Here is a 24,935-nt window from a genome sequence, read left to right on the forward strand (position 1 = left end):
AGGAGATGGAGGGGAAAAAATTTGGCAATAAATGGGCGGAGAGCAGCAGAGGGTAAAAAAAAAAAAAAAAAAAATTTATTTGAGGTGGGCTGGCGATTAGCCCCTTCCGGCCTAGCGGTCTGTAACCACCTGTAACACCGCGATTCTAATGCACCTGGCGGTAACTTACCTCACCCACCAGAGAGTGTTTTGCTCTCGTCCTGGTAAGACCAATGCTTACCGCTTTTGGGTGGCTGCCCAAACCCCACAGTTTTTCTTCATTGATATATGTAAACAACCACAGAGTCGAAGATGCAAGATGCATCCTGCCACATGGACGGTGCATGCATCTGCTTGGGGTTGACGATGGGAACTGTACTGAGCAAGAAGCTCTTGGTCGATAAGATCGATCTAGACAACGCCTTCAGAGGTGCGGTGCATCTGAATTGAGGGTTGTATGCACCCAGTGAACCCGTTCCCTCCACAGCCTCAGAACTACTATTCCTATTTCATAAGCATTAGTTAACAGGACTGCCTTGGATCTCGTCCACAGTGTCAGGGTCTAGGTGTAGTGCCAAAAACAATTCGATGATCAACAATAAACATACCGGATCTTTTCTCAGATTAATAATGACAGCTAATAATCCTACGGACAAAGGAGTGCCGCAAACTCAGCCTGGATAGATCACCGCATTATGGACTTATTGCAAAGAGGACTTGAAGACTCTGGTACAAGTACATGAAGTCTGACAAGCATTATGTTGATTAGACATGCGCACAAACCGGGAACATCATTTAACTTATACACAATGGCACAAACGACAGACATGCTCCATCTGGTCCATGTTGGGGAACCACAAAAGCCCTAAATATATACCACCATTTAGTAGCACACAACAAGTTCACGCAAAGACCTGTGTTAGCACCTGCAAAGCTTAAATCTACACTCTCAGCCGATATGCGCAAACCAAGCCAGGAAGTCGGGCGCGACATGCTCAGCAAAATCTTTCGCCAGAGCAAGGACTACATCGTGAGGGACCACATCGATTGGGAGCCAGAACGAGCCCGCGACTCGTTCAAAGTGGTGACCGTGGAATCACTCAAGAATGGCCGCTTCTTCGTAGTTGTAATCGTCGAGGACCCCTGCGTATGAGGGCAAAAAGGAGGCGCTGCTGCAGTTCCAAAGGCGTTTGTGATGCTCGCGCTTTAGGCAGCGGCCAGCAGACCAGCGGATCTTTGGCTCTCTCCAGTTAGGGCAGAAAATCATCATCGCGTCCGAAGAGCCGCGAAGCCCATTTAAATTTTCACGCATTTCGTCACTCGCCATTGACCTTGCGTCGCCGATAACCATGACTTGGAGTCGCCTCCGAGCAGCATAGGACCTGCAAATCGACTGGTGCTGTGGAGAGATGAAAGAGCAATGACCTCGATGAGATAGGCAAAGCGAGTTAATCACTTTGCAGTCAAGCCAAAAGTCTGGCTGTGGAGCCCAGATTTCGTAACATGGCGACTTACAACACAAAATAAGCATTTCATACACAAGAGAAGCATGTTACTACAGGTTCGAAGGGGCCTATTGAAACAGCCTTCATCTTGATCACTACAGTAGAGAACTTGACTATGACGGGTACCCGGTACCCTCGGGGTAATTGTGTTTACTGCACCAAGCCGAGATCAGTTTCCCAAACGTGTGTGGATTGTCAGGGAAGGACAGGCTGTGTTTTCAGGCTTCGCCAAATGATGAGGATGAAAGAACGAAGAATCAAAACAAATCTCAGACCCACTAAGCATAACATGAGTTACAATATATCGTTTCATGCGTAAGATAACACCAGGAACCATTCATAATACCATCCACAATACCACGTGAGTACCCAGTATCTCGCCGTGTCCGCGCCACATCTAGTATTCATCAGAATCGTACTCGTCGTCGACCAGCAGAGACCGGTAGCCCCGTGCAGCGAGGTTCTCCTCGAGACCGCCATCGGCTCCGGGATCAGCATATCCTGTATACGATGTCAGCAACAACTCATCACTTCTCCACAGATGTCTCAACACGTACCTTCTCCACCAAAGTAGCTCAGAGCTACCGGCAGGAAAACCAAAGCGTGGGTGGCCGCAAAGATGACCAGTGCCAGCCAAACTCGGAAATAGTAGATCTCGAAGATCTTGCTCCGGGTAAATGCCAATACGCAGACACCCAAGAGCTTGGTTACCGTGATTCCACTGAAAACACTTCCGCCTACGTTGACCAGAGCTGCCCATGCCCGCGCATCCTTGCCTCGGAACTTGGTCGGTACCTTCTCCAAGATAGCCCGTGACGGGAACATGAAAGCACGAGCAATGTGTGCACAGAACTCGACCGCAATGCCCACGCAGATGATCAGATTCACCAAGGAGACGGCGTTAAGGGAAACGCCAGCGACCGCCATCGCCCCGATGATGTCAATCATTATCATGACCACAGTCGTCGTGACCACTGCTCCGGTCGCCACAGAGCCGAGGAGGGTAGAAGTGAGAATGAAGATGATCGCGATCGCGCATCCAAGCAAGGTACCAGTGAGCCGGGTGATAGACACATACTGATCGAAGTAGATATAGGTCTTGGAATAGGGGAAAACGTCAATATCATGCTCCTTGGAGAGCCCGTCAGCGATGCGACGGGCTGAGATGTAGGACTTGATGAAGTCATCTTGGCTTCGCAGAGGGGTGTGGGTCGTTCTGAAGTGGGTGGCATTGGTCATGACTCGTTTCGAATCGAGGACTAGCGCATTGCTGTACGGAGCTTTGCCTCCAAGAGGGCAAGACGCGTCTGTGGGAGCTTGAAGCCATTTCTCAGCATAGTGCATGAACTCCTGCCCGGTAGGCATGCCATAGAGAGAGATGTTCCATGCGGGGCTTCTGTTCTCAAAACAAACTTCTCCATCCTCCTGGCAGCAGTCATCTTGTGGGTTCAACCAATAGAAAAAGTCGTCAATCCAGCTTGCAGTTGACCCAGAAATGTAGGAAACATTGGGACGCTTGGATTCTTGTTCCAGGACAAATGGCAAAGAGAACTCTTCACAGGTCGTGAAGCGCCCGCACAGCTGTTGTTGATGACGACGCTCAGTCACATTGACATTTCTTGTCACAAAGTACACGGGCGGGCCGCTACCGAAGTAGGCATCCAGGTCGTTGAAGTACTGGACAAGGTAGGAGTCGCTTGGAAGAGCAATGCGCTGGTCTAGACCGAGTACCATCTCGGGAACCAGAGCAATACCAGCTGTCAGGAGGCCTAGAAACCCAATAACCACGGAGACTTTGACCTTTCGCTCAAGAAGAAAAGTCGCGTAGACCTTGCGGATAAAGGACTGCAATGCACTCTCACCATCGTGCTCATCCAGCACCTGATCCTCAGACATTCCAGAATGAGCTTTGCGAACCGTCAGGCACGGGAGACAATCGGCACGCAGACTTTCGACGCGCCTTTGGTTCAGAGCTAGAACTGAGATGAACATCGTGACCTGCAAGAGAGCATTGAAAAAGACGGCGCCTGCCGCATAGACAGCGAAGTTCTTAACGGCGGGCATGCCGACAAAGACACCCAAGGCAAAGGCAATTGTCTCAGTCGCAGCAGAGAGGAAAATACTGGGGCCAATTCGGCCCACGGCGCGAGCGATTCGCTCGTCGATCTCCTCGTCCGGATGACTGACATTGATTCTTTCGAATTCGTGAACAATGAGGAAGATGTTGTCCACGCCAACGGCAAGTACAAGGAATGGAATGACTTCGGCAATGATCAGTGTTACTTTGATCCCTGCTGCGGAGAACAATCCAACTGAAGCAGAGACGGACATCAGGACGATGATGATACCCACAATGCCTAGAGTAAATTTGGATTGCACCAGGGCGTTAGCTGGATTCGTGAGAAGCGACTTCCAGGTCACTGTGACCGATCCCAGGGCCAAGGAGGCGTAGATGAACATGATGACGTAGCTGATGACCACAATCTTTGCGTCTGTGTTACTGGATTTGTTCAATTCTTGCTCAACGCTGATTTCGGTGTTGAAGGACACACGAAGACCGCGGTCTTCAGCCTCCTCTTGCACGACTCGAAGAATCTGCTGGATAGTCTCTTCCCAGTCAATCGCGTTCGCCTCCTCTTCCGTCCCTTGCGCATAGTTGTTGACCACCCATGTGGTGATCAAGGCCTTTGCGTCTAGCACATTGCCGGTGCTCTCATACCCACCCAGAATCATTTCTGGTCTCAGAGGCTGCCCAAAGCCTGGCAAACAGCTTACATCCCCAGGAGACTCCGTACAATGTTGCAGCCGTTCTTGCCACGTGTCGGGGTCTAGATTCGATAATGAGCCATCAAAATAACCCGTCAGGGACTGAACCACACAGGCATCGCCAGTGGGCTTGAAGCAAACATCGTCGAGAAGAAGTCCTCGATCTTGGGACAATGTTCGGTGAATTCTCAATTCCACTCCAAACCACCAGCTGAGCGTATCGTAGCTCAGCACTGGTCCAGTATCATTGACCAGGAACGCTTGTTCAGCGCGGTAGAAAGGCCCGAAATGCTCATCAAAGTAGGCTTTCTCCTGCGCGGCGGGCGAGGTCGGGCTCACCCACAGCCGAACTGGATCGGTCTCGACGGCGAACCGTAGCCATCCTAAGCTCAGAACCCCGACTAACAAGGTACTTGTGACAATGGTGATGGCTGGGAACCGGGCACAGGCCCCGCCGATTCGATTGAACATTCGATCCAAGGCAGAATTAAGTCTATAGACACCATTGGGCTGTTCAGTATAACCACCGGCCCGCACAATGTCACCTTCATCCTCATCGTCGCTGGGGGCGGGATCCTGCAGAAGCCTAGTCCGCTCAGGCTTCCGGTAGCGCCGCTCATGGTAAGTGAAGTAGCTCGACGCAGCCACGACAGCCAACAGAAAGGCTGAGTAAATCAGAATTACCGCAAACGACAAGCAGGGTAGCAGGCCAACATGGCAGTAATGGTCGGTCTTGACTGCAGGCAGTTCGGGACAGACGTCCGGACAATCGACGCAGGAGCAGCGGAAGGCCTCGTCGGGGTCATTGCATGCTTTGGGTTTGATCGGCAAGGCTTCCATGCCCTGTGGATCCTGACCGGCAGGTTCCGTTTTGAAGTTGATCTGGAAAGGGCTTCCTAGCAGCTTCTTGTCTCCCAGGAACTTCATGAAATGGGGATAGTCCTTGGCACCTCCGCCGATGAAGTCGATGGCTTTGCCACCCGAAGCGCCGTTCTTCACATTCTTACAGCTGTCGTAGAATCCACTCTGATATTCCTCTGACCAGACGTTATCTATCTCGGTAACCAATTTCTTTCCAGAACCATTCTTCTCGATCTGTGTGACATTGACGAACAGCGACTGGTCGGGTGAGCAGGTGAAAGTACAGAAGATGTTAAAGAAGTTCTCCTTGCACGCGGGACATGAGGCGATGATGCCTTCGGCGAGTTTGAGGTTCTTTGAGAGCGCGTTGATCTTTGACCGGTAGCATTAGTCGGGGTCTATCGGTGGGCCAAAACCCGGGTGGCGTGACATACCTGTTCATCCTCACAACACACGGGCCCATCCTGCCACTTGCTACCACAGAGATCGACCAGCTTCCGCCTCACCGCTGCTTCGGGCTCTTTGGCGCGTCCATTGTCGGGACAAGGAAGCTCTCCGCCAAAGATTGACTTTTTGCCGCAATGACCGCGAAGGGCGCAGCGGCCTGGCTCGTGGATATCGGTGTAGCCGGAGCTGTCCTGGGCGAGAGTCTGGGGTAAGAGAGCGCCAAGACCGGCGAGGATGGGGAGCAAGCGGTATCCCCGCATTGTCCAGGGGAACGAGCTATAGCTAGTCAGATGTTGGGGGATAGAGAAGATAACGGCATGAGATAGTGGTGATAGAATTGATGACAGAGGATGAGAGTTGAGAAGGGGATGAGGCGAGGGTGAGTGGTAAATGGGGTTGAGAACCTGGCGGAGGGAAGAGAGCAAGCAAGCAAGCAGGGGAGCTTCGGAATGACGCCCAGCCGCGGTTCGTACGTAAGCGGCGCTGGTTGGTCCCTGATGGGGCTAGTGGCCTGAGCCGTCGGGCGGGAATATCAGGCACCAACTTTTGCGGATCATCTAGGCACCCAGGCATCAAGGCATCAAGACATTGAGTGCCTCAGCACATTTTGGCATACCTGGATACAAGACAATCAATCTGCCTGTGCTCTCTGGTCTCCGCCGTTTAACCCATCCCCCATTTCTATCTAAAAAACACACAGACCGGGCTGCCCCATCTCATCATTTCTTTCAATTGGTATGAACCCTCGCAGCATGGACCATACTTACTCGGATTTGGTCTCCGGGTTGAGTCACCGCAGTGATTCAACATCACATCATACCTTAAGCGAAAGCGCCGTCATGCGCCAAAGATTTGCAGACTGTCTCGATCATAGACGTGTTCTTCTTCCCACCTTGACCACATCCAGCAGTCTGACTACGGATGAAACCACCATATTTCATCATGCTCTTCTGGTGCAAGATCCGGTCGGGAAACAGACGTGCTGGCACACTTGAGGAGGACGAATCAGAAAGAAGTACAAAGCGCGAGAAAAGAGTGCAAATTGGCTCGACATGTGGATTACCTGAGCTGTCAAACATGGAGAAAGAAGTACAAGGCAGAATCGACATTGGGTATCCTGACTCTTCAGCGCCTCCATCGCCTGCATCTGCTGCGGCAGGCCCATTCAGAGAAGCCCCGAGGACACCTGCTCGATGCGAGTTCCTCTATTTCACCAGCTACGGCTGCAGGATCTCTACCGAGATCGACCAGGCCCACACAACAATCACACAAGGTTGTTCCTGACGAGCTACCAGCTCGGGAATCAATACGGCCAGCCATAAGTGTTCGTGGATTCGCGATATGAGTGTGCGAAGGTCGGGGGCTGCTGCGGACGCTCGTGCGGCTGCTGCCAGAAGGGGCTGTTCCCCAACGAAGACAAGGAGGATAAAGTACCAGCAGTTCCTGTCTACGGCCACTGCACTGTGGAGTATGCGTGTTGTATCAAGTTTTGCCAGTGTTACCTGCCTGATCACCGTCTACCTACTCCGAAAATACTTCCTGCGTTTGAATGATGTGGTTCACAGCTTTGCTTCGAGGGCTACGGATTGCTGCGCTGTGGTACTTGAGTCTCAAGCTGAGACATCGTTATTCTATGTATTTTGTTCTTCAATATTTTGTCTCTCTTCTTCCTTTTTCCTGCTTCTCTTGGTTGTCTCTTCTTTCTTAGCTCTATTCTTGCTCTTCTACCTTTTCCTTAACGCCACTTCATGCGCTTAGAAATGCCCAGTCAAAGCAAATGGCGGTATATTAGCGTGCTCGAGATCCCCTTCCATTATGCCACTGAGATGTATCCTATCTGCCGGTGGTTATTATGGTGGAATGTAACTATTTTCCCTTCTTGAAACGGAAAACGGTGTGCGGATGTGGATGAACGAGTGAGTGCCATGGCAACTAATACTGTGTCCGCACTGTCAATCAGAATAGCTCTCGCGACAGCAATAGTGTTCATGATCAACCTTGATCACAGTAAATGGAGCATTCGACCTGTCGACAGATAGTAGGTATCAGGGACTAACTTATAAAACCTCCCTCCACATCGCAGTCCCGCGATCCCCACACGATAAGCTTCCCGCTCGAACCCAATTACCGGAAAGAGTAAAGAGATCCAGCCCTGAACCAGCACGTAACTACAAAAACCAACATGAAATCCTTCCTGCCCCTCCTCTCCCAATATCCCACATAAGATATCCTCCAACACCCCTAACAAAATGACCCCCCCGACGAAACACCTCCACATCGCCATCCTCGACACCGACGTCCCCGTCCCCACCGTCTACGCCCGCCGCGGCCTCTACAGCTCGCAATTCCGCCACCTCCTCCGCGCCGCCGCTGCCACCATCAACAACGCGGACTACGAGATCCACACCACCGCGTTTGACGTGGTGGGCGGCGAGCTCCCTGCGTACGGAAGCTTATATACGACCAAGTCACCGGAAACCACGTTCTCAGCACCCCCTGAGGAAGGAATTACTACTACTAGTACTACAGCATCAATCACCCCCGCTCCCACCAGCGATGCAGTTAACCCCCTGAGCTACCCCATCACCGGCATTCTCATCACCGGCTCCTCCGCTGCCGCCTACGCCACCACCCTTTACCCGTGGATCGACCCGCTGACGGAATTCCTGCGGACAGTGCATGCGCAGTACCCGGCTGTGCGGGTGTTTGGGAGCTGTTTCGGACATCAGCTTATCGCGCGGGCACTTCTGTCGTCCAACCCTCCTAAAACCGACCATGTCTGGGATGATGGCAGAGAAGCAGGACCCTATGTGGCGGTTGAGCCCGCGCCGGGGGGGAGGGAAGTCGGGTTGAAGACTGTTACGCTCTTTCCGGAGTTTGTGGGGAGGTTCCCGGAGGCATTCGCGTGTCACTCGCTGGTTTGCCGGAAGGAGAATCAGCATCTAGGAGAGGAACGGCTGGACGAAAGCCTGCAGGGGGAGGTACAGCACCAGCACCCAGAAGAAAGGCGGAGACGGTGGGAGATGCAGATGATACACGGCGACCACGTTCGCATCCTCCGCCCGCTCCCACAAGACTGGTGCGTGATTGGGAGGAGCGAGGAGTGTGCGGTGCAAGGGCTGTATTGGCCCGGACAGGTGTTGAGCTATCAGGGACATTTCGAGTTCGATGCGGAGGTCAATCGGGAGACGTGTTTGGAGTTTGCCAGGAGGGAGAACTGGAGCGGAGAGGATGTGGGGAGGTGGGTGCAGGCCATTGGGGATGGTACGCAGAGGAATGATGCGGAGGGGGCGGCGGAGGTGGTGGTGAGATTTTTTGCGGGGGAGGATGGGGGGTGTGCTGTTGGAGGAACCACTGGTAGTGCTGGGGAGAAGATGGGGGATGTGGGAGCTGATGATAACAAGCAAGCTAAGAAGAGTTCCTCCTGGGGGTGGGGGGCGTGGTTCAGTTTTCTACAGGTGGATCGGTGATGTTTCACGATGGAGTCTGGATAACATGGAGATAGAGAGTATATATAGAAAGGGTCATATTGATTACCGTGAGCGAACTGAACTTGAAACTTCAAGGCAAGGAGATTCCCATCTCCCACCGATAAAAATACCAGCAATCACCCGAAGCGTACGAGGCGCATGAGGCGCGTTGGAAGCTGTGGTAGTCGACATGTTACCAGGGTTCAGCTTTAGGAAGTTTTGTCCCCGAGTCTTGACAAGTTGGTGAATATCAGGTCAGGTCTGTCCGGTTATAATGGATGGATGAGCAGATTACTAGGTAAGTCGTGGCCGAGGGTGCATTTATATTCCCAGTGCAGATGAGGCCGAATCGAAGAGTCAGACTGGAGAACTTCTGTATGCTCGAAACATTTTGGTGCCATCTCTTCGGATTGTATGGAAGACCACGCAAAGGTCATCGCATGGCCCCCTTCAGCAATGAACCCTGCCTAGAGGTGCTCCAATAGCTGGTCTTTGAGCTGAGGGTAAATTCCGTCACATTCGGGATTATGGATCAGATGGACCTTGTCATCAGCATTGCTCTGCAAGGCTGAACTGGCTCCTATATGCTCCGGGATGCGATACTGTGAATGGTCTCCTGGACCAGCTTCGACCATGAAAGACATGGGCTAGGTATTACCACACATGATCGAGAGTTCATCGTTGGAGGAATACCTCTCATGGCGAAAAGCGAGTCGATATGTGTTGCCATGTCAGGCCGATGCTCACCAGGGGAAGATGGTAGGGTGAGTGAAAATTTCGGCGGGTTCGCCCAGGCGCGGGAAGTCGGCGATGCCGCGGAGTACTGCTGCTCTACGGAGTACTCCGTACAGTGTGAGGGACAAAATTACACATTTGCTACTTTCGGCCTTGAGTGCCCGCTTACTGACTTACCATTTTTCAAAAGCGACCGCTGTGACCGACTGTCGAAACACAACTACGAAACAGGCGCATTGGGAAGCAATACGGAGGTCAAGTCTCGCGAGGGGGACCAGAGGAAACGAATGCAGCAATGACCCAGTCCGACCATCCCTGTCCATCAGACAGCATCAGATCGCACCGGCACAATACCCCAACTCATCATCCCAATCCCACACCGGAAGAACTTACTGACCCCATTTTGAACGACGGATAGATGGAGAGTAGAACACTCCCATCTATACACACCATTGTGAACCACAGCGAAAGAAAAAATTTGAATCAGAATGGATATTTCATTTTTTCATTCGTCCATGATTGCGCCAGGGCCCTCGAGGACCGACGGCGCAGCATCGAATCCTCGAAGACAATTGGCTGGATCAGCGGGGAAGGCAAGGGGAGGACCTTCGTTATACCCGCGTCGTTTTTTATGAGAGAAAAAAAACCAACTCCTGCCATTTTGCACACTCAATAAGGATTATGCACCCGGAACCCCATAGACGCTCTTCCAGCAATCAACACGATCCGCGCATTTAAGCGGACTTGGCGGCCTCACGGCCCTTGCCCTTGCGGGCGAGGATCTCCTCACGGTCCTTGTCGAGGTGGAGCTTGGTGATGACGACGTTGGAGGGGTGGATGGGGAGGGGAACGCTCTGGCCGTTGGACTTCTCGCGGACGACACGCTCGACGTGGATGCACCACTTGAGACGGTAGACGGAGGTGATCTTGCCGTCACGGCCCTTGTTGGAGCCACGGACAATCTGGACCTCGTCGCCCTTGCGGATGGGGATGGAGCGGACCTGGGGATTGTTAGCCTGCGCAACTCTTTGGCTGCAGAGTCTTGTCTGCCCGTGACGGGCGCAAATGCATCTACTTACACCGTACTTCTCGCGGAGCTCCTTGTTCAGGCTGGCGCTGAGGATCACACGGCGCTCGGAGGAGGGAGCGCTGAAGTGAGCCTTACGGCTCTTGGAGCGGGAAGAAGCGACTGCAATGGATTATCAGTATGGAGGCGGAACATGGTGACAGTAATGGCAAGCGTACCCTGAGTGTTGCGAACAGCCATTGTGCCGGAGTCTTTGAGGGTGTCGTGAAAGAGGATGGGGCTCAAGTTGTCGGATTGTCGTTGATCGGGAGATGAAGACTTTTGTGGTGGTGCGAATTTCGTGGGACGGTTGTGCGCCACGTGACTCATGACTAAGGCTAGGGTTGGATCCACTTTTTGCTGACCGCTTATGCTCACCGCTCACAGCTTGTTCTGCCGCCGGTTTTGGAAGCGGTCAGCTGGCATTCCGGCATGTTTGGAGGTCGCTGTTGCTGCTTCATCATCAGCAACAAACTGCAGGACTTGCATACAATCAATTATGCATTCGGGCAAAGACATCAACTCATGACTCGGTTGGTTGGGGGTGCTCTGTGTCAGGCTAGATGAACTGACTGGAGCCATCACCTCAACCTAGACCAGTACTATACACAGTAAACATCGAAACACACTCTGCTGTCGTCATGGTCATCGATCGCATCATCAAACTGCACAAGAACCCCTGGATCCTCAGGGAACCACCATCTAACCCCCACACTACACCTTATTTGACACCGTACATGCACGCAGACTAGCTTTTCGGCTTCGGAGCAAGTTTGTCGGAGCAGGTGGGCTGAAATGCAGGCAGTGTCACGATGGCACTAAAATATATACTCCGGCACGGGAGGAAGCGTGGGGGTTACAAACCCCGGACACTCCCCCCTTCAACCACCACCTTTTTAGCTTACGTTGACTACAGTCGGTCTACTCGATGACCAGCACAATCAGACTTCTGCTGATGATGGAGTTACTGAAGAAAGCAAAGCTAAGCTCTGGCTGTTGATATGTTGATCCAGAACATCTTTGACACCGAGTGCGGTTAAATTTCGGCTGCGGAGAGCCAACACCACTCAAGCTTCACATTGCATCTTCTCCCACCTGAGACATGCCAAGCAGCCGGAAAACACCAGAATCCTGCCATCTAGTATCGATTTGTCAAGGGATGATAAGAATTCCGGGCAAAAGAAAAGACAGCAGGTGCCAGCCACCAGTGACCCTGCAGATCTGGCAACAGCCAACACGTCTGCAAATGCAGATCCATTCCAATCGCGATCTTGCCCCCTCCTTTGCATCCCTGCTTGGAGACTACTTATTTAAGGGTCTAATAAGGGACACTCCACGAGCCACTTTTCTTGCCTGGCTCATCTACGGACATTGCACCAGTAGTACATAGTCCACCATGTCGCTCCGATCGCTTCTGCTCTCGCTGTCTGCCTCGGTGGCATCGGCGACCAACCTCTATGCCACCCACTACAGCGGCACCGTCTACTCGCTGTCATTGACTCACAGCAGCAATGGCAGTAGCCTGGCCATCTCCTCGGAGATCCAGGGCTGTGGCCCCATGCCCAGCTGGCTGACCCTCGACCCGGTCTCGCGCATCATCTACTGCAACGACGAGACAGGCGACGCCTCGACCAACGGCTCTCTCAACGCTCTCTCCGCCTCGGCCGATGGAACTCTGAAGCTGATCGCCAGCACCGACGCAGCCCCCGGCGGCGGCGTCAACAGCGTCATCTACACCGGCGAGCACGGCGCCCAATTCCTGGCCGTTGCACACTAGTACGTCCCCTGTCCCCCCTCCCCCTTCCGATTTCCCCACACACTAAACCTGGGATGTATAGCGGCGGCTCGGCCCTCTCGACGTACGCCCTCCCCCTCACCACCAACGCGCAACCGCTCCAAGTCTTCCGCTTCACCTTTTCCGATGTCAATCCCAACCGCCGCCCGCAACAAGACGCCCCCCACCCCCACCAAGTCTTCCTCGACCCAACCGGGTCATTCATCCTGGTCCCTGACCTGGGATCGGACCTCCTCCGCGTCTACGGCATCGACAAAGCGACGGGCAAACTGAAAACCGACTGCACCGACCTGACCTACCCGACCGGCAGCGGCCCGCGTCACGGTCTCTTCTGGGAGACGGCTGACGACCACCACAGCATCCTGACCACCAACCTGCCCTCCCAACAACGCACGCAAACCCGTCGCAGTCGCGAGCGCCGCAGCCAGAACCAGGTCCAGCAGCAAGGCGCCGCCACGCTGTACACCGCCAACGAGCTCGACGGCCACCTCAAGGTCTTCGACGTCTCCTACGTCGCCGACGGGTGTCTTTCGTTCCGCCAGCGCCAGTCCCTTGTGCCCTACCCGACCACCAACGACTCCCTCCCCACCGGCGCTACCTTGGCGGAGATCCGCAGGGCCGGGTCGGAGGGGCTGTACGTCTCAGTGCGTTCCGATCACGGGTTCAAGCCTTTCGACAGCCTCGCCACGTTGACGCGCCACGAGAACGCAACTGTGGAGTTTGACAGGCTGAGTTCCGCGTACGGAACGGTGCCGCGGACGTTCGTGATCAACAAGGCGGGCGACCTCGTGGCGATCGGAGACCAGGCGAGCTCGAATGTGGTGATTGTGGCGCGCGATCCGGTGACCGGGGTGTTGGGCGAGAAGGTCGCGGATTTGCAGGTCGGGGAGCCTGGAGAGGTCGGGACGGCGCAGGGGTTGAGCAGTGTGATCTGGGATGAGTGAAAGGTTTTTTGGTTTGAGAGATGGTGTATAGTCAGTAGTGGGGTACATAGTCCAGATGCTCGTGCGATGTGAATAATAGCTTGATATAATATGAGGATGCTTTGCTTTTGTGTATACACCCGGAGAAACAGAACTCGTAAGGTGAGGACAGTAAAGTACAGTGCACCTCTGCACTGTACTCGTCTCTCGCCTAAGGGCTACAACCCCCTCCCATTCTTCTCAAGCACTTCCTCCCTCCACGTCGCCCTCTCCACCACCTTCCTCCTCTCGTCCCCTGCTAACCTCCATTCCATCCGCTGATGATGAAGGAGGTGTTAGGCTGGTGGTGTTAGTGGTCGCTGCTACCGCTTCCTTGCACCAGTTCCATGAGGAGGTAGATGCAGTGGTTAGGGCGTGGTGCATGTTCCGTTGGAAGATGACGGTTTGCTGCTCCGCTAGACTGGGCGATGCGCTTTTAGCCCGGAAGCCAGGCACCCACTCCATGACCCCCGAGAACAGCTCCAGCACCGGAACCACCTCCTCGCCCAGATGGTTCTCCTGCAGGATCCCGTTCATCACGTCCTCCAGCTCGCGCACCTCGCGCTCGTCCCCGCGCGGCATGTGCTTGCCGTACGCTAGGTTACAGATCTGACTGGCCGCGTAGCGCTGGAATCGCGCCGGAAACTTGCTCTCATCTGAGGTTTCCTTGTCATCCTCCGTGTTGATCAACTGATACACCAGCTGCGTGCTCTCCATGGCTTGCACCGCCTGGTACTGTTGGCTGACCTGGATAGTCGGCAGGGAGGTGTGCAGCCGGTGATGCGTCTTCCATTTCTCGGCAAAGAGCAGAAACATCGGCAGCAGCCCGTTGCTGACCCGATCCGCCAAGAACTGTAGTGCTGCCGCGCTTCTTGAGCAGCTCGTGCACTACCTCGTATGAGCCGAGGAAGATGATCTTGAGGCTGCCGAACCGCACACAGTAATCAGGCTATACTGATCGTGCCACTCCTTGATCAGGGCCTTGAACTCAGCCGGGAGGTCAAAGAGAATGCAGAGCTTCAGCCGTGTGTCTACACGGGTCTCGAAGAGCAGTATGAGAGACTGCTCCAGGCCTTGGAGCCATTGGGCTCGCTAGGATCAAAGGGCCCGCATTGGGGTTGCGGCGCGCAGAGCTGGACCAGCTGTACCGTACGTATCGGCAGGGCCCGAGAGACGTATTCAGCTTGGCTGGCTGATGTGGTAAGACTGGTGCATAAGCTCACGATCTTGCGAATAATTGTGGATGTAGTGCATTATTCGTGGATAGGAGACACGGGGGAGGTTAGATACTGTCCATGATGGATGAATTGGTCAACATTCACTCTCATGCGGACATTGTGATTCTGAAGCATTCATCTCTCATGTGTAGAACAAGTAAACACGGTCCTTGGAAGTCACCAAAACAGGGAAGACGTGGTGGTGGAAGAGAAGAAAAGAGGAAAAGAGGAGAAGCGTGGGACAATTATTCTGCCACTCCCTACCGCTATCCCACAGTCTTCCAATTCCTCCTCTTCCTTCTTTTTCATCTCGTCTTCCTCCCATTTGCCCAAATTTGCTCTGCTCTGTTCATGCGCTGGAAGTATTGCAGCAGCTGGATGACTAGTGTCACTCATTATTGCTCTCATCTTCGGACCATTCCCTTCTGCGTTCTAGTTTCGAAGCGATGCTGTCGTTTTGCGATCTGAAATCCTACCTCAAGACAGTCTATGGACCCACTTGGAGCGAGGATTGCAGATCTGCCCGGAAAAAATGCGATCCGCGGCTGTGACTGGAGGCCCGAGGGCGGGCTTCCATTTCCGCGCTGAATATGAGTCTGGAGCATGCGCTGGAAGTATTGCAGCAGCTGGATGACTAGTGTCACTCATTATTGCTCTCATCTTCGGACCATTCCCTTCTGCGTTCTAGTTTCGAAGCGATGCTGTCGTTTTGCGATCTGAAATCCTACCTCAAGACAGTCTATGGACCCACTTGGAGCGAGGATTGCAGATCTGCCTGGAAAAAATGCGATCCGCGGCTGTGACTGGAGGCCCGAGGGCGGGCTTGCATTTCCGCGCTGAATATGAGTCTGGATGATCCTTGGAACTGTCCCTGACTCTATACTCTATCTTTTAGCTGCCATACCCAGAACCTCGTCCAGCTTATCAAGGAGAACCAGGAGAACGGAGACTTCAAGCCTCTGTGGGTGAACACCAACAATGTCTGCACGCCTTGACTGGGGTCCATGTCAGCGTTGGTGGTTGTTCCATGAACCATCATCTGGTCCTGCCGACTCGTGGGGCGTGGCAGTAGCAGTTGTGATTGTGTTGATATCGATAAGTGGCCAAATTGACCAGCTGCTATCCTACGAAATAGACGCTAGTTAGAAATGAGATGTCCTATTCGGATCGCCCCAATGCGTCTCGAATACTCTGCAACTAGCATTCATCTGGCCCAAACTTTTCAACTGCAAGCAGGAGATGAGTATACAGAGCTACCAAACCACCAAACTGAACACAAGCTGGAGGGATCGACATCAGCTGAGCCAGTCTGCGTCAATCCAATCCCCACTCAACATGACGATCGCTTCTTTCAGCCCCACAAGTTCGTCTTTTTCTCTGATGGGCACCGATGCTCCGGCATGCGGAAAAGACATGTACCGATGACTTCAGCGCTTCACCCTCGTCTTCCGCTGACTAGCACCGTCCAGTAACCTATATAACTATCACCATCGTTCTGTGGCTGCAAAGAGCTTTCCTCCAGCTCTCTTCAACATTACCAACCCCAACGCCAAACCCTGAACCCTAAGGCAGACACAATGGGCAGGATCAACCCAGCCATCCCCCCCAACGACCCCCACACCCCACGCTGGCTCCTCGACCTCGAAGAATGGAGAATCCACCCCTACACCTCCATCCCGGCCGCCACCCTGGAAGCACACGGGTACGGCGTCGTCTCCTACACCTGGGGATACATTGTCGCCACTCCCGGCCAACCGGCCCCGAACCCCCCGGCAGGTCTCCTATGGGACGTCCCCACCGTGAGCGCCTGGCCGCTCTCCCGCGCCCGAGAGGTGATGCAGACGATCGGCACGCGGTACGTATGGTGGGACTGGATGTGCGTACCGCAGCGCGGGGAGGGGTTGCGGCCGTTGAGTCGGGAGTTGGAGGTTGTGCAGGCGGAGGAGATTGGGAAGCAGATGTATGCCACCCCCCTGTTTGTTTCCGTGGCTTTTTAGAGGGTAAGCGTTTTTCTCGCAAGACTGACCGACTGTTTTTTCTTTTCTGGGCGCAGGCATATCTACGGGAACGCGACGAAGAGCATCATCTGGCTCCACTCCACCAACTGGACGACAACCCCCGCCTCCGCTATGCAGGAACTCCTGCATCTTCGACTATACTACGACGAAGATACCGCCCCAGATCCAAACACAACTCCAACCAGCCTCCAAAACCACGCCAATCACATCGCCGCGCAGCTCGCCCTCGCGCACGAACAGGAACACTGGACGCGCTCCGGCTGGACCCTCCAGGAAGGCGTCCTGCTGCACGAGACAGACCTCATCGACGGACGCGGGGCGCGGCTGACGGATCTTACTTCTCCGGGGTACTTTCTGGGCGACCACGCAACAGTGGCTGATTTGACAATCCCCGTCACGCGGTTGGCGTTTGAACTGGCGATTGCGTATTTCATGCAGAGTCAGGGGTATGAGCCGGATGTGGGGGCGCCGGTGCCGAGGAACTGTGCTTTGCTGAGGCAGGTAGAGGTGGCGTGGTTGCGGGGGATGTTGACTCGGTTGCTGAGGTCTGGGTTTGTGGGGTATGCGAGGGAGAGTCCGCTGTATATCCTGGCGGGGAAGAAGGAGAGGAGGTTTGGGAAGGTGCAGGATTCTTGTTGGGCGTCGGTGGGGGCGTTGGGGGTCGAGGGGGTGGAGGTTACGTATGATGAGGGGGTCACGATGGAGGAGGTGAAGAGGAGGCTCTTGGTGCGGTTATTTGAGAAGTATACGTGGGCAATGTTGGAGTTGCCTTACTATGAGGGATGCTTGAAGGGTGATGAGGATACGGGGGATAGAGGGTTGAGGTGGACGGATGTGGCGGATGGGGTGTTATTGCCGGTTCATGTGTTTGCGATTGCACAGCAGGTTGCGCCGGAGGACTCGGTGACTGAGTTAGAGGGGCTGGTGCCGGTTTATACGGATGAGCATACGGTTGCCATTCGAAGCAATATGGAGGGTAAGAGGGTGAGGTTGTACAAGGCGTCGGAGGAGGGCAAGGCTTGGTTTAGGCATTACCGGCAGGATGAGGATGGGTTGAGGATTGTCTCGGCGGGGGATACGATGCTTCAGGAGGACGAGGTCCTGGCTGATGCGTGGTTTCTGCCGCTGCATCATGTCAACATGAGGGCTGGAGTGTTGGGAAGACGATGTCTGGTAGTGACTGAGCTAAAAGGAGGACTCGCTTCTGGAGGGCCGACTCAGGCGGTCTTTGGCGGGAATATCGATATCAGGAGCCTTGGACCGGAGCAGGTGGCGGTCGATGAGCTTATTCTACATGCAAGCTCTGATTGAGTGGAATATGGCTCTGTCTGTGTCGGACTGTCTATAATCTGCCCTAAGCGATACGGACAGAAGAGAACCGGAGAGTCGGCGGCCCAAGCGAGGGTTTATCGTGTGGATTCAGCGATGTATGTAAATATTAACCACGTCATCGCACCAGAACTACTACGCAAATGGACCCTAGGCGTGGTCTCTGACTGAGATAACCCTAACTCTACCGGGCTTCAAGACCATGTACCAGGGCGTATCACTTGCTTCGCACTCCGCAAAAGCACTGCCAACGGTTCTAGAGGTTGCCGGTTCTTTGTCTGAGGCCATCTCTATACTACGGAGTATGCCCTGGAGAACTCCTGCAGCGATGTGAAAGCAGAAACCATCACAATGCAAATCAGCACTAGGCTCCGTCGAAATTATCCTCTCCCTTTTCATTCAATGGATGAACAATCTGGTGGTGGACACCCTCTAAAGTTTGTCGGATCTTTGTCTGTGGCAATATCCATACCCTTTGCCCGGAAGAACTCCAGTGCTCCTTTGAAAGCAGAACTAATTACAATGATAGCGAAGACAAGACTCTGCAGGTATTCCCCTCTTGATTTCATTCACCATATGAACTTTTCCGAATCAACCAGGTTTCTCCTCAACTTATTTCAAGGAGAACGTATCTTTAGTACCAGACATCCAGTCCTCCCTTCTTATATAAAGAGCGCCGAACCTCCCAGCAGAAGCTTTCTCCAACCCACTCCATCAACACCGCAAAAGTCGATCATCCAGTATCGACATCTCAAACTCGCCCAACCACACCGACAAAAATTCTGTTAGGATTACACGCACAATCTTCACCTGGCAAGGATGAAATTCAATCTGAGCTTGGCACTGGTAGCCGCCTGCCTAGCTACTGGCGCGGTCATCAACAGCCCCCTCACCCAAGCCGCCGTCACTACTGGGGTGAGCTCTGGTACCCAGGTTGATCCCAACGGTGATGGCCGCGGAGGGTATAATATGCTCGACGCTAAAGCCACCGTCACTACTGGGATAGGCTCTGGTACTCAGGTTGATCCCGGTGCTGATGGCCGTGGAGGGTATAATATGCTCGACGCCCAAGCCACCGTTACTACTGGGGTAGGCGCTGGTACCCAGGTCGATCCCAACAATGATGGCCGCGGAGGGTATAACATGATCGATGCCACTGCTAATTTCACGGCCCTTGGCTATTAATGACCACCAGCATTCTGCTGAACCTCGTGGTCGCGGTGGTTCCAACGTGGTTGGTGAGAATGTCACTCCACTGTCAAAGCCCCTCTTGGGTGAATGGATGTAATTCCCATGATAATGCTATGGGTTGTCGCACGATCAAGCATGGTATCTCATGAACAAAAAGCAAAAGAAAAAAGCTTAGCTGAGTCTAGATAAATATGAACAACTTTGTATCAAACAAAACCTCGAAATGTTACGCAACAAGTAGAAAAGTACAACCGGCAAGACTATGCCGCTGCCGAGTTGACCCAGTGGTCCAGAATCCAAGGAGGATACACAGAAAGAAGTAGAGAACAGGAAGGATCAAGCTTCAGTAAACCTCGAGATCCACGTCGTATCTGTCTAAATGAGCGATAATACCACCCTTGTAAGAAACATGGCGAGTGAGCCCATACTTTCTGTGGGGAGAGCGCTGTGAATGGTTGGAAACAGGACGATCAGTGAATTGGGGATATCTCAGTTGCGCTACTATGTGATGGTGGCAAATAAAAACAGGTTCTTCGATTAGCTGGTGCTGTTTGAATCTGTACAAGAGTTTCAGGGAAAACTGCCAGCTACTGAAAATTCTCTGTTCGGAAGACAGGTATAGGGTAGCTTCCGGCCCTACCCTAAGAGCACGAATGAGAATCCTGATAGGCAATGGGACGTTGCTTTCGGAATCTAAGGGGGTTTTGGTTCTTTCTCTGGCCATGAGAGCATTGCGTTAACCATAAATGCAATAAAAGGACTGTTACATGTCTAAAATGGAGCACTAAAATGGGAAATCTACCATTCCCAAATTATGGATAATGAAAGCCAAAGGTCAGGATGAAGAAAACCTAACCCCAGCTTTGGACAGTACCGTGTGTAGAAAATAGAAAATCATCCACGGCAGCCTCAAGATTCTGCTACTTTCTTCAGTCGTGGCGGTCGATTGTCCGACATACGGTGATGTCACGCACGACACGTCGGCCTTGAATCCCGGGGAGCCCCTCCCATGATTCTCTCTGCCATCTCCATACTAGTATCTGGATGATCTCGTGATTTATGGTTGTGATTGCACGAAATGAGCCTACCAGCAATACTGCCCCCTGCTAAAGCACTACCATCGCGACTAGCGACCATGCCGGCATGTCCGGCCTCAACCTCAACTCCCTCCAACAGAAGATCAGGGAGCAACGCGACATAAACGCCTGCAAAAAGTGCACCAGAAGCATAAATCTCAGTGGCAGCCCGTCCAAGGCTTAGGATCTCAGGCCTCATGGAGTTCGTGCGATATTAAATATAGCATCATTGATCAACAAGAACATTACACCAGGTGCAATCTGATATGCTCTTATAGGTACATGGTCAGTGACAATCACGATGTGTCGAGATTGCTTCTCTTCCAATACTCAGCGAATCAGCCCAACAAGCGTCCCATTTCTCGAACAAAGCGTTAGGCCCCGGCTCTCTTCCCACGGTCCATGATCTCGACTCTCCAGCCTCCGGAACTCTTGAACCATTCGAACCAAGACATAGCTCGCTTCAGTCAAAGCATACCGCTGACCGATACAGATGCGGGGGCCGCCATTGAAGGGCAGATACCCCCAGCGCAGTTGCCGCTGCAATGTGCCATCCTCCCAGCGCTCGGGGCGGAACTCGTTAGCATCTGGACCGTACAGGTCGACCCGACGATGCATGGCATAGACGCTGTAGGCGACGAGGGTCCCTTTGGGAACGAATGCCGGGAAAAGGCCGTCTTTACCGCCGCCCAGAGGCAAGACCGTGTCCCTCGTAGCTTCACGTTGGTTGCGGGGAACAACAGGGTGGAGACGGAGGGCTAGGAGAGTGGGTTTAGCACGACACGCCACTGGAAAGAGAGAAACAGTTGTACGTACACTCCTTGATACAGCACTCCACATACTTGAGCGAGTTGAGCTCCTCATAGGTTGGCGGCCGGTTCTGCAAGAACTCAACCTCCCGCCGCAGCTTGGCCCAGATAGCAGGGTTCTTAGCCAGCATGAAGAAAAGATTCCCCAGCAGACTGGCGGTAGTGTCACGTCCTGCGAGGAGCACGCTCATCAGTTCATCCAGAATGCGCTCTTTATCCGACGTGCGCGACGCTAGCTCATGCGAGAAGACGCGCTTGCCCTTCGCTGAGCCTGTCTCGCTAGTCTTCTCGCCACCACTCTTCTGTCTCTGCGATTGCTGGGTGGCTTCAACCGCCTCGTCCACAAACTGCCGCACAAAGTCCCGACACATACGATTACATTTCTCGGCTCTGCGGTCTCGGTAGATAGCGTTCAATGCGCCCAGCATACCTCGAACGAGGACTGCTCTCTGTGCGTACGCAAAAGCCTCCGCAAAACCAGTCGACTTGTTCTCGCTCTGCTCGTTCCTCAGAGTGTGGATGGATTTTCCAAACAGAAACCCCGTCGCGGAGTCGATCGTGTACAAGAAAAACAATTCCTGCAGATCCACCGTGCGTCCATCTCGCGGCAGCAACGCTAACAAGTCCTGAATCAATTCCTCCAGCGCGCTTAGATCAGCGATGACCTGGTCGCGGGCGAAACTCGGTCGGATCAGCGCACGCGACGCAGCCCAGTGCTCGCCGTCAGTGTTGAAGATACCTTGTCCCAAGAGCGGTTTGAAAGGCTCGAGACGGTAGCGAAGACTATAGTCTTGGAAGTTTATTGAGAGGATGGTTTTGATATTTTCCGGCTCGATGGTTAGGATCATACTTCTGTGCAGCTCGCGATTAGTGAATGTGTTGCCATAGACGTGGAAGAGCTCGCGGTTGCGCTCTAGAATGCGATGCTTTTGGATGGCCCGGATAGTACTGGGCAGTGTATCCAGTCCCAAAAAGGGGTCCTTGTTGAAAGATTTGGCGATGGGTTGGCAGCCGTGACGACTGGTGAAGTGGCGGCGCTGGCGGAAACGCTGGATGCAGAAGACCAGGTGCAAGCTGGTGTAGACAAGCGCACCAACTAAGAGAACCCAGATACTGGGGGGGAAGTCCATGATTGTTATCGTCCTGGAAGATGATGAGGGGTCAGCAGTTGCTCAACTTGATGTTGTCGTAATTCAGGCAGAAGTTATAGTGAGGCCATATTAGTCACGTGCAAGCCCTAGTCTCGGGCTTACGAGCGTCTGATAAAGCAGAGAATGCATGAAGGATATAGTGCTTGTATGAGATAGACCATACGTTTTGTGGTGTTGAATCCCCTGATCCTGATAAAGAGTTCCCATTTAGCCTCTTTCATGAACTGCAATGTCCGGATTAATTCTATCTCATGAAACAAGTGCTATGCTTGCTTTTGCGCACCTCAGTAAATCTGATACCATCTTCCTGATAAGCGGCAGGATTCCGGCTAGAATGGGCTCACCAATGCATTTGCCTATGTAATAAAACGTCAGCACTAAACAATCCAAGTGCTTATTCTTGACGAATCATCTCGAAGGAAGAGTCGATGGTACTGATTCTCTGTGCTGGACATCCCGATGGCTGATGTCGTCAAGACCTGGTGGGAGCGTGCCAATGGTATGGCAGATCTATACACTCCAATGTGCGATTTTTCAACCTGTTTGCCCTGCCAAATGGATCCAACGGTTCCCTCTGCCTTCTCGAATGGAAAAAAAGAGTCAATCAAGTCAGAGTCGATCAAGTCATCCGGTCTATCTTCCTAGCTCACCGAGCAGCACAGAAGTCTTCCGTGTCATCTTTAGACCCGGCATTTATCCCCCTTGAACACGCACATTAGCCACGGAGCCCGTGATGGGGCGTTAGGAGTCAGTCTCCAGTTCACCTCAGAATATCCGTCGATCAATAATGATCGGAACCGACTCAGCCAGGTCTTGCGGGTTCTGTTCATCCAGGTACTCATCCCTTCAAGTGCTGACCATGCTGTGACACCCGCGCAAAGAGTTGTTGCCGCACTAACCCAATCCAAATACGCTGGCTCCGACATCATTTTTGCCAGCATCGAATACGAACATACATATGGTGTCCCAGGAAATGTTCTCATCATAGTAGACCCTCTATGCTCTCGTAATTGCTCGTAATTGCCCGTGTCCACAACTGACTTGCTGAGATGACTTTGCCTAGCATCTTCGACGAGAGGGCCGTAGGTGATTGATTGATCGTGCAGATGGTCGCAGAAGATGCAGTGGAGGGCATTGGGCTCAAGATCTATCAGATCGGTGGTCTGATGTGAGCGGGTTATACGGTTGTCCCGCTGGATCTTACAGCCGCTTGTTTGTCGCAACACTACCAAGAATGCATATGATGAAGACTGTTTCAGTCCGGGTACTAGATCAAAGCTTCGCGAGTTAGCATTACTGAAACACTTAGGTTTGCCAGGCATCCCTGCATACCGGCCTGAACCCACCGAGATCTGTGCTCTTATACCCTCGTTTTCGGCCTCACGCTGCTTAGGAAATCGATCTTTTATTTACCTTGATATTCAAGCCCTCCCTCTTGCTAAGTTGGTGAGTGACCTTGTCGAAGCACGATGTCGTCATTCAAATGCATTGTTATGTGGCCTGCAATGTGTTGCGCCCAAAGGGCAGCCATGCGCGATGCCCGCTTCTCGTCATGCATATATAACCCTAACTTACACGACCTCGTCACCCCGCGTTCACTCCACCACTGCATTTCTTCTCCTTCTCAGCATCACCTTCCATTACCTGATTAAGGTCAACAGCAACCACTTCAACTCCAAGGAAAGATGTCGTTCCACACTTCCTGCCAGAACATCAAGCTCATCAAGGAGGAAGGTCGCACCATCCTCCATGCCGAGGTCCGCCGCCGGAACAACGAGATGGTCGCATGCACGTTCCCGCTGGACAGACACATTGGCAACTACAACGGTACGTCGCAACTTGCTACCTTGTCTCTGTGCCCCGATCGACGCGTACGTCGGCTGAAACTCCGAGTCCATGCTAACGAGCCCAACATCACAGGCGGATTCCAGTGGGGGGGCCATGACTTCACCCACAGCGCGCGCGACATTCAGCTCGAACAAACCGAACGGGGGCCGAGACTGACTGCTTTCCTCAAGGGCCATGACGGGGAATGCCGGGAGTTGCAGGGGCTTTACCTTGCGGATCGGATCTCCAACCAGGATGGCAATCTGGTGTACTTGGTAGGTCGGAATCACCCGCGGGAGAAAGTTAGGTACTAACGGTCGGTAGGATTGACGGATTCACTACCTAGCCAGCGGAAACAGAGCAGATGATGTATGTAGCAGGCAGCTGACGTAGATAATGGCATGATTTGGTCTCGAGATTGTTGGGATTCGTGGAGTAAGACCAGTACAATGGATGAGGGTTGTACTATTCCCGGTTCATGACCAACATGCTTGGAGTGATGCGTGGACTGAATATCTCTGTCGAATTCGATCTTCGACCTATGGACGTAGACTGGGGACGAAGGACGCTTTGTCAGAATTGGATTTCAGCCCGGCTGCAGCTGTCAACGAGAATCAGGGTCAATTGAAAACTAGGCTGACAACAATCATATAACGATTGTATCATATTGAAGCAGCAGTATGTCAGTTAGAGATAACGGAATGCTAACTGCATGTCGGAATTACGGGGGT

General features: G+C 53.0%; 10 protein-coding genes across 10 annotated transcripts; 6 read left to right on the forward strand and 4 right to left on the reverse strand.

The window, feature by feature from the left end:
- Positions 1–1,600: 1,600 nt before the first annotated feature.
- ncr1 (sphingolipid transporter NCR1) lies at positions 1,601–5,944 on the reverse strand. Its single transcript, XM_025572584.1, has 3 exons — positions 5,546–5,944; positions 2,042–5,483; positions 1,601–1,985 (listed from the first exon to the last, which is right to left on the reverse strand). Exons 1-3 carry the CDS (start codon positions 5,816–5,818, stop codon positions 1,882–1,884), a joined length of 3,819 nt encoding a protein of 1,272 aa, XP_025432463.1. The 5' UTR covers positions 5,819–5,944; the 3' UTR covers positions 1,601–1,881.
- An 839-nt stretch (positions 5,945–6,783) lies between these two features.
- On the forward strand, positions 6,784–7,399 carry BP01DRAFT_16216 (uncharacterized protein). The gene has a single exon (XM_025570708.1). The coding sequence runs from the start codon at positions 6,900–6,902 to the stop codon at positions 7,314–7,316; it is 417 nt and encodes a 138-aa protein (XP_025432464.1). The 5' UTR covers positions 6,784–6,899; the 3' UTR covers positions 7,317–7,399.
- A 408-nt stretch (positions 7,400–7,807) lies between these two features.
- On the forward strand, positions 7,808–9,439 carry BP01DRAFT_396957 (type 1 glutamine amidotransferase; the record flags this gene model as incomplete). The annotated part of the gene is made up of 4 exons (XM_025578493.1): positions 7,808–8,040; positions 8,113–8,463; positions 8,566–8,863; positions 9,130–9,439. 4 exons carry the CDS (start codon positions 7,808–7,810, stop codon positions 9,151–9,153), a joined length of 906 nt encoding a protein of 301 aa, XP_025432465.1. The 3' UTR covers positions 9,154–9,439.
- Positions 9,440–10,497: 1,058 nt separating this feature from the next.
- On the reverse strand, positions 10,498–11,030 carry BP01DRAFT_372937 (60S ribosomal protein uL24; the record flags this gene model as incomplete). Its single annotated transcript, XM_025576763.1, has 3 exons — positions 10,498–10,764; positions 10,843–10,952; positions 11,009–11,030. 3 exons carry the CDS (start codon positions 11,028–11,030, stop codon positions 10,498–10,500), a joined length of 399 nt encoding a protein of 132 aa, XP_025432466.1.
- A 1,195-nt stretch (positions 11,031–12,225) lies between these two features.
- On the forward strand, positions 12,226–13,568 carry BP01DRAFT_364665 (putative isomerase YbhE; the record flags this gene model as incomplete). The annotated part of the gene is made up of 2 exons (XM_025576331.1): positions 12,226–12,605; positions 12,668–13,568. 2 exons carry the CDS (start codon positions 12,226–12,228, stop codon positions 13,566–13,568), a joined length of 1,281 nt encoding a protein of 426 aa, XP_025432467.1.
- Positions 13,569–13,706: 138 nt separating this feature from the next.
- On the reverse strand, positions 13,707–14,642 carry BP01DRAFT_16231 (uncharacterized protein). The gene has a single exon (XM_025570711.1). It carries the CDS (start codon positions 14,400–14,402, stop codon positions 13,788–13,790), a length of 615 nt encoding a protein of 204 aa, XP_025432468.1. The 5' UTR covers positions 14,403–14,642; the 3' UTR covers positions 13,707–13,787.
- A 1,738-nt stretch (positions 14,643–16,380) lies between these two features.
- On the forward strand, positions 16,381–17,292 carry BP01DRAFT_293944 (uncharacterized protein; the record flags this gene model as incomplete). Its single annotated transcript, XM_025571749.1, has 2 exons — positions 16,381–16,763; positions 16,857–17,292. Coding segments are annotated over 2 exons (819 nt in total), but the record flags the coding sequence as incomplete, so codon positions are not given.
- A 1,677-nt stretch (positions 17,293–18,969) lies between these two features.
- Positions 18,970–19,335, forward strand: BP01DRAFT_381542 (uncharacterized protein; the record flags this gene model as incomplete). The annotated part of the gene is made up of 1 exon (XM_025577313.1): positions 18,970–19,335. One exon carries the CDS (start codon positions 18,970–18,972, stop codon positions 19,333–19,335), a length of 366 nt encoding a protein of 121 aa, XP_025432470.1.
- Positions 19,336–20,648: 1,313 nt separating this feature from the next.
- BP01DRAFT_316447 (cytochrome P450) lies at positions 20,649–22,386 on the reverse strand. Its single transcript, XM_025572585.1, has 2 exons — positions 21,234–22,386; positions 20,649–21,175 (listed from the first exon to the last, which is right to left on the reverse strand). The coding sequence occupies exons 1-2, from the start codon at positions 22,354–22,356 to the stop codon at positions 20,748–20,750; spliced, it is 1,551 nt and encodes a 516-aa protein (XP_025432471.1). The 5' UTR covers positions 22,357–22,386; the 3' UTR covers positions 20,649–20,747.
- Positions 22,387–24,062: 1,676 nt separating this feature from the next.
- Positions 24,063–24,550, forward strand: BP01DRAFT_381544 (CVNH domain-containing protein; the record flags this gene model as incomplete). Its single annotated transcript, XM_025577314.1, has 3 exons — positions 24,063–24,204; positions 24,298–24,472; positions 24,529–24,550. The coding sequence occupies 3 exons, from the start codon at positions 24,063–24,065 to the stop codon at positions 24,548–24,550; spliced, it is 339 nt and encodes a 112-aa protein (XP_025432472.1).
- Between the last annotated feature and the right edge of the window lie 385 nt (positions 24,551–24,935).

Source organism: Aspergillus saccharolyticus, assembly GCF_003184585.1.
Source record: "Aspergillus saccharolyticus JOP 1030-1 unplaced genomic scaffold BP01scaffold_10, whole genome shotgun sequence".
Taxonomy (NCBI): domain Eukaryota; kingdom Fungi; phylum Ascomycota; class Eurotiomycetes; order Eurotiales; family Aspergillaceae; genus Aspergillus; species Aspergillus saccharolyticus.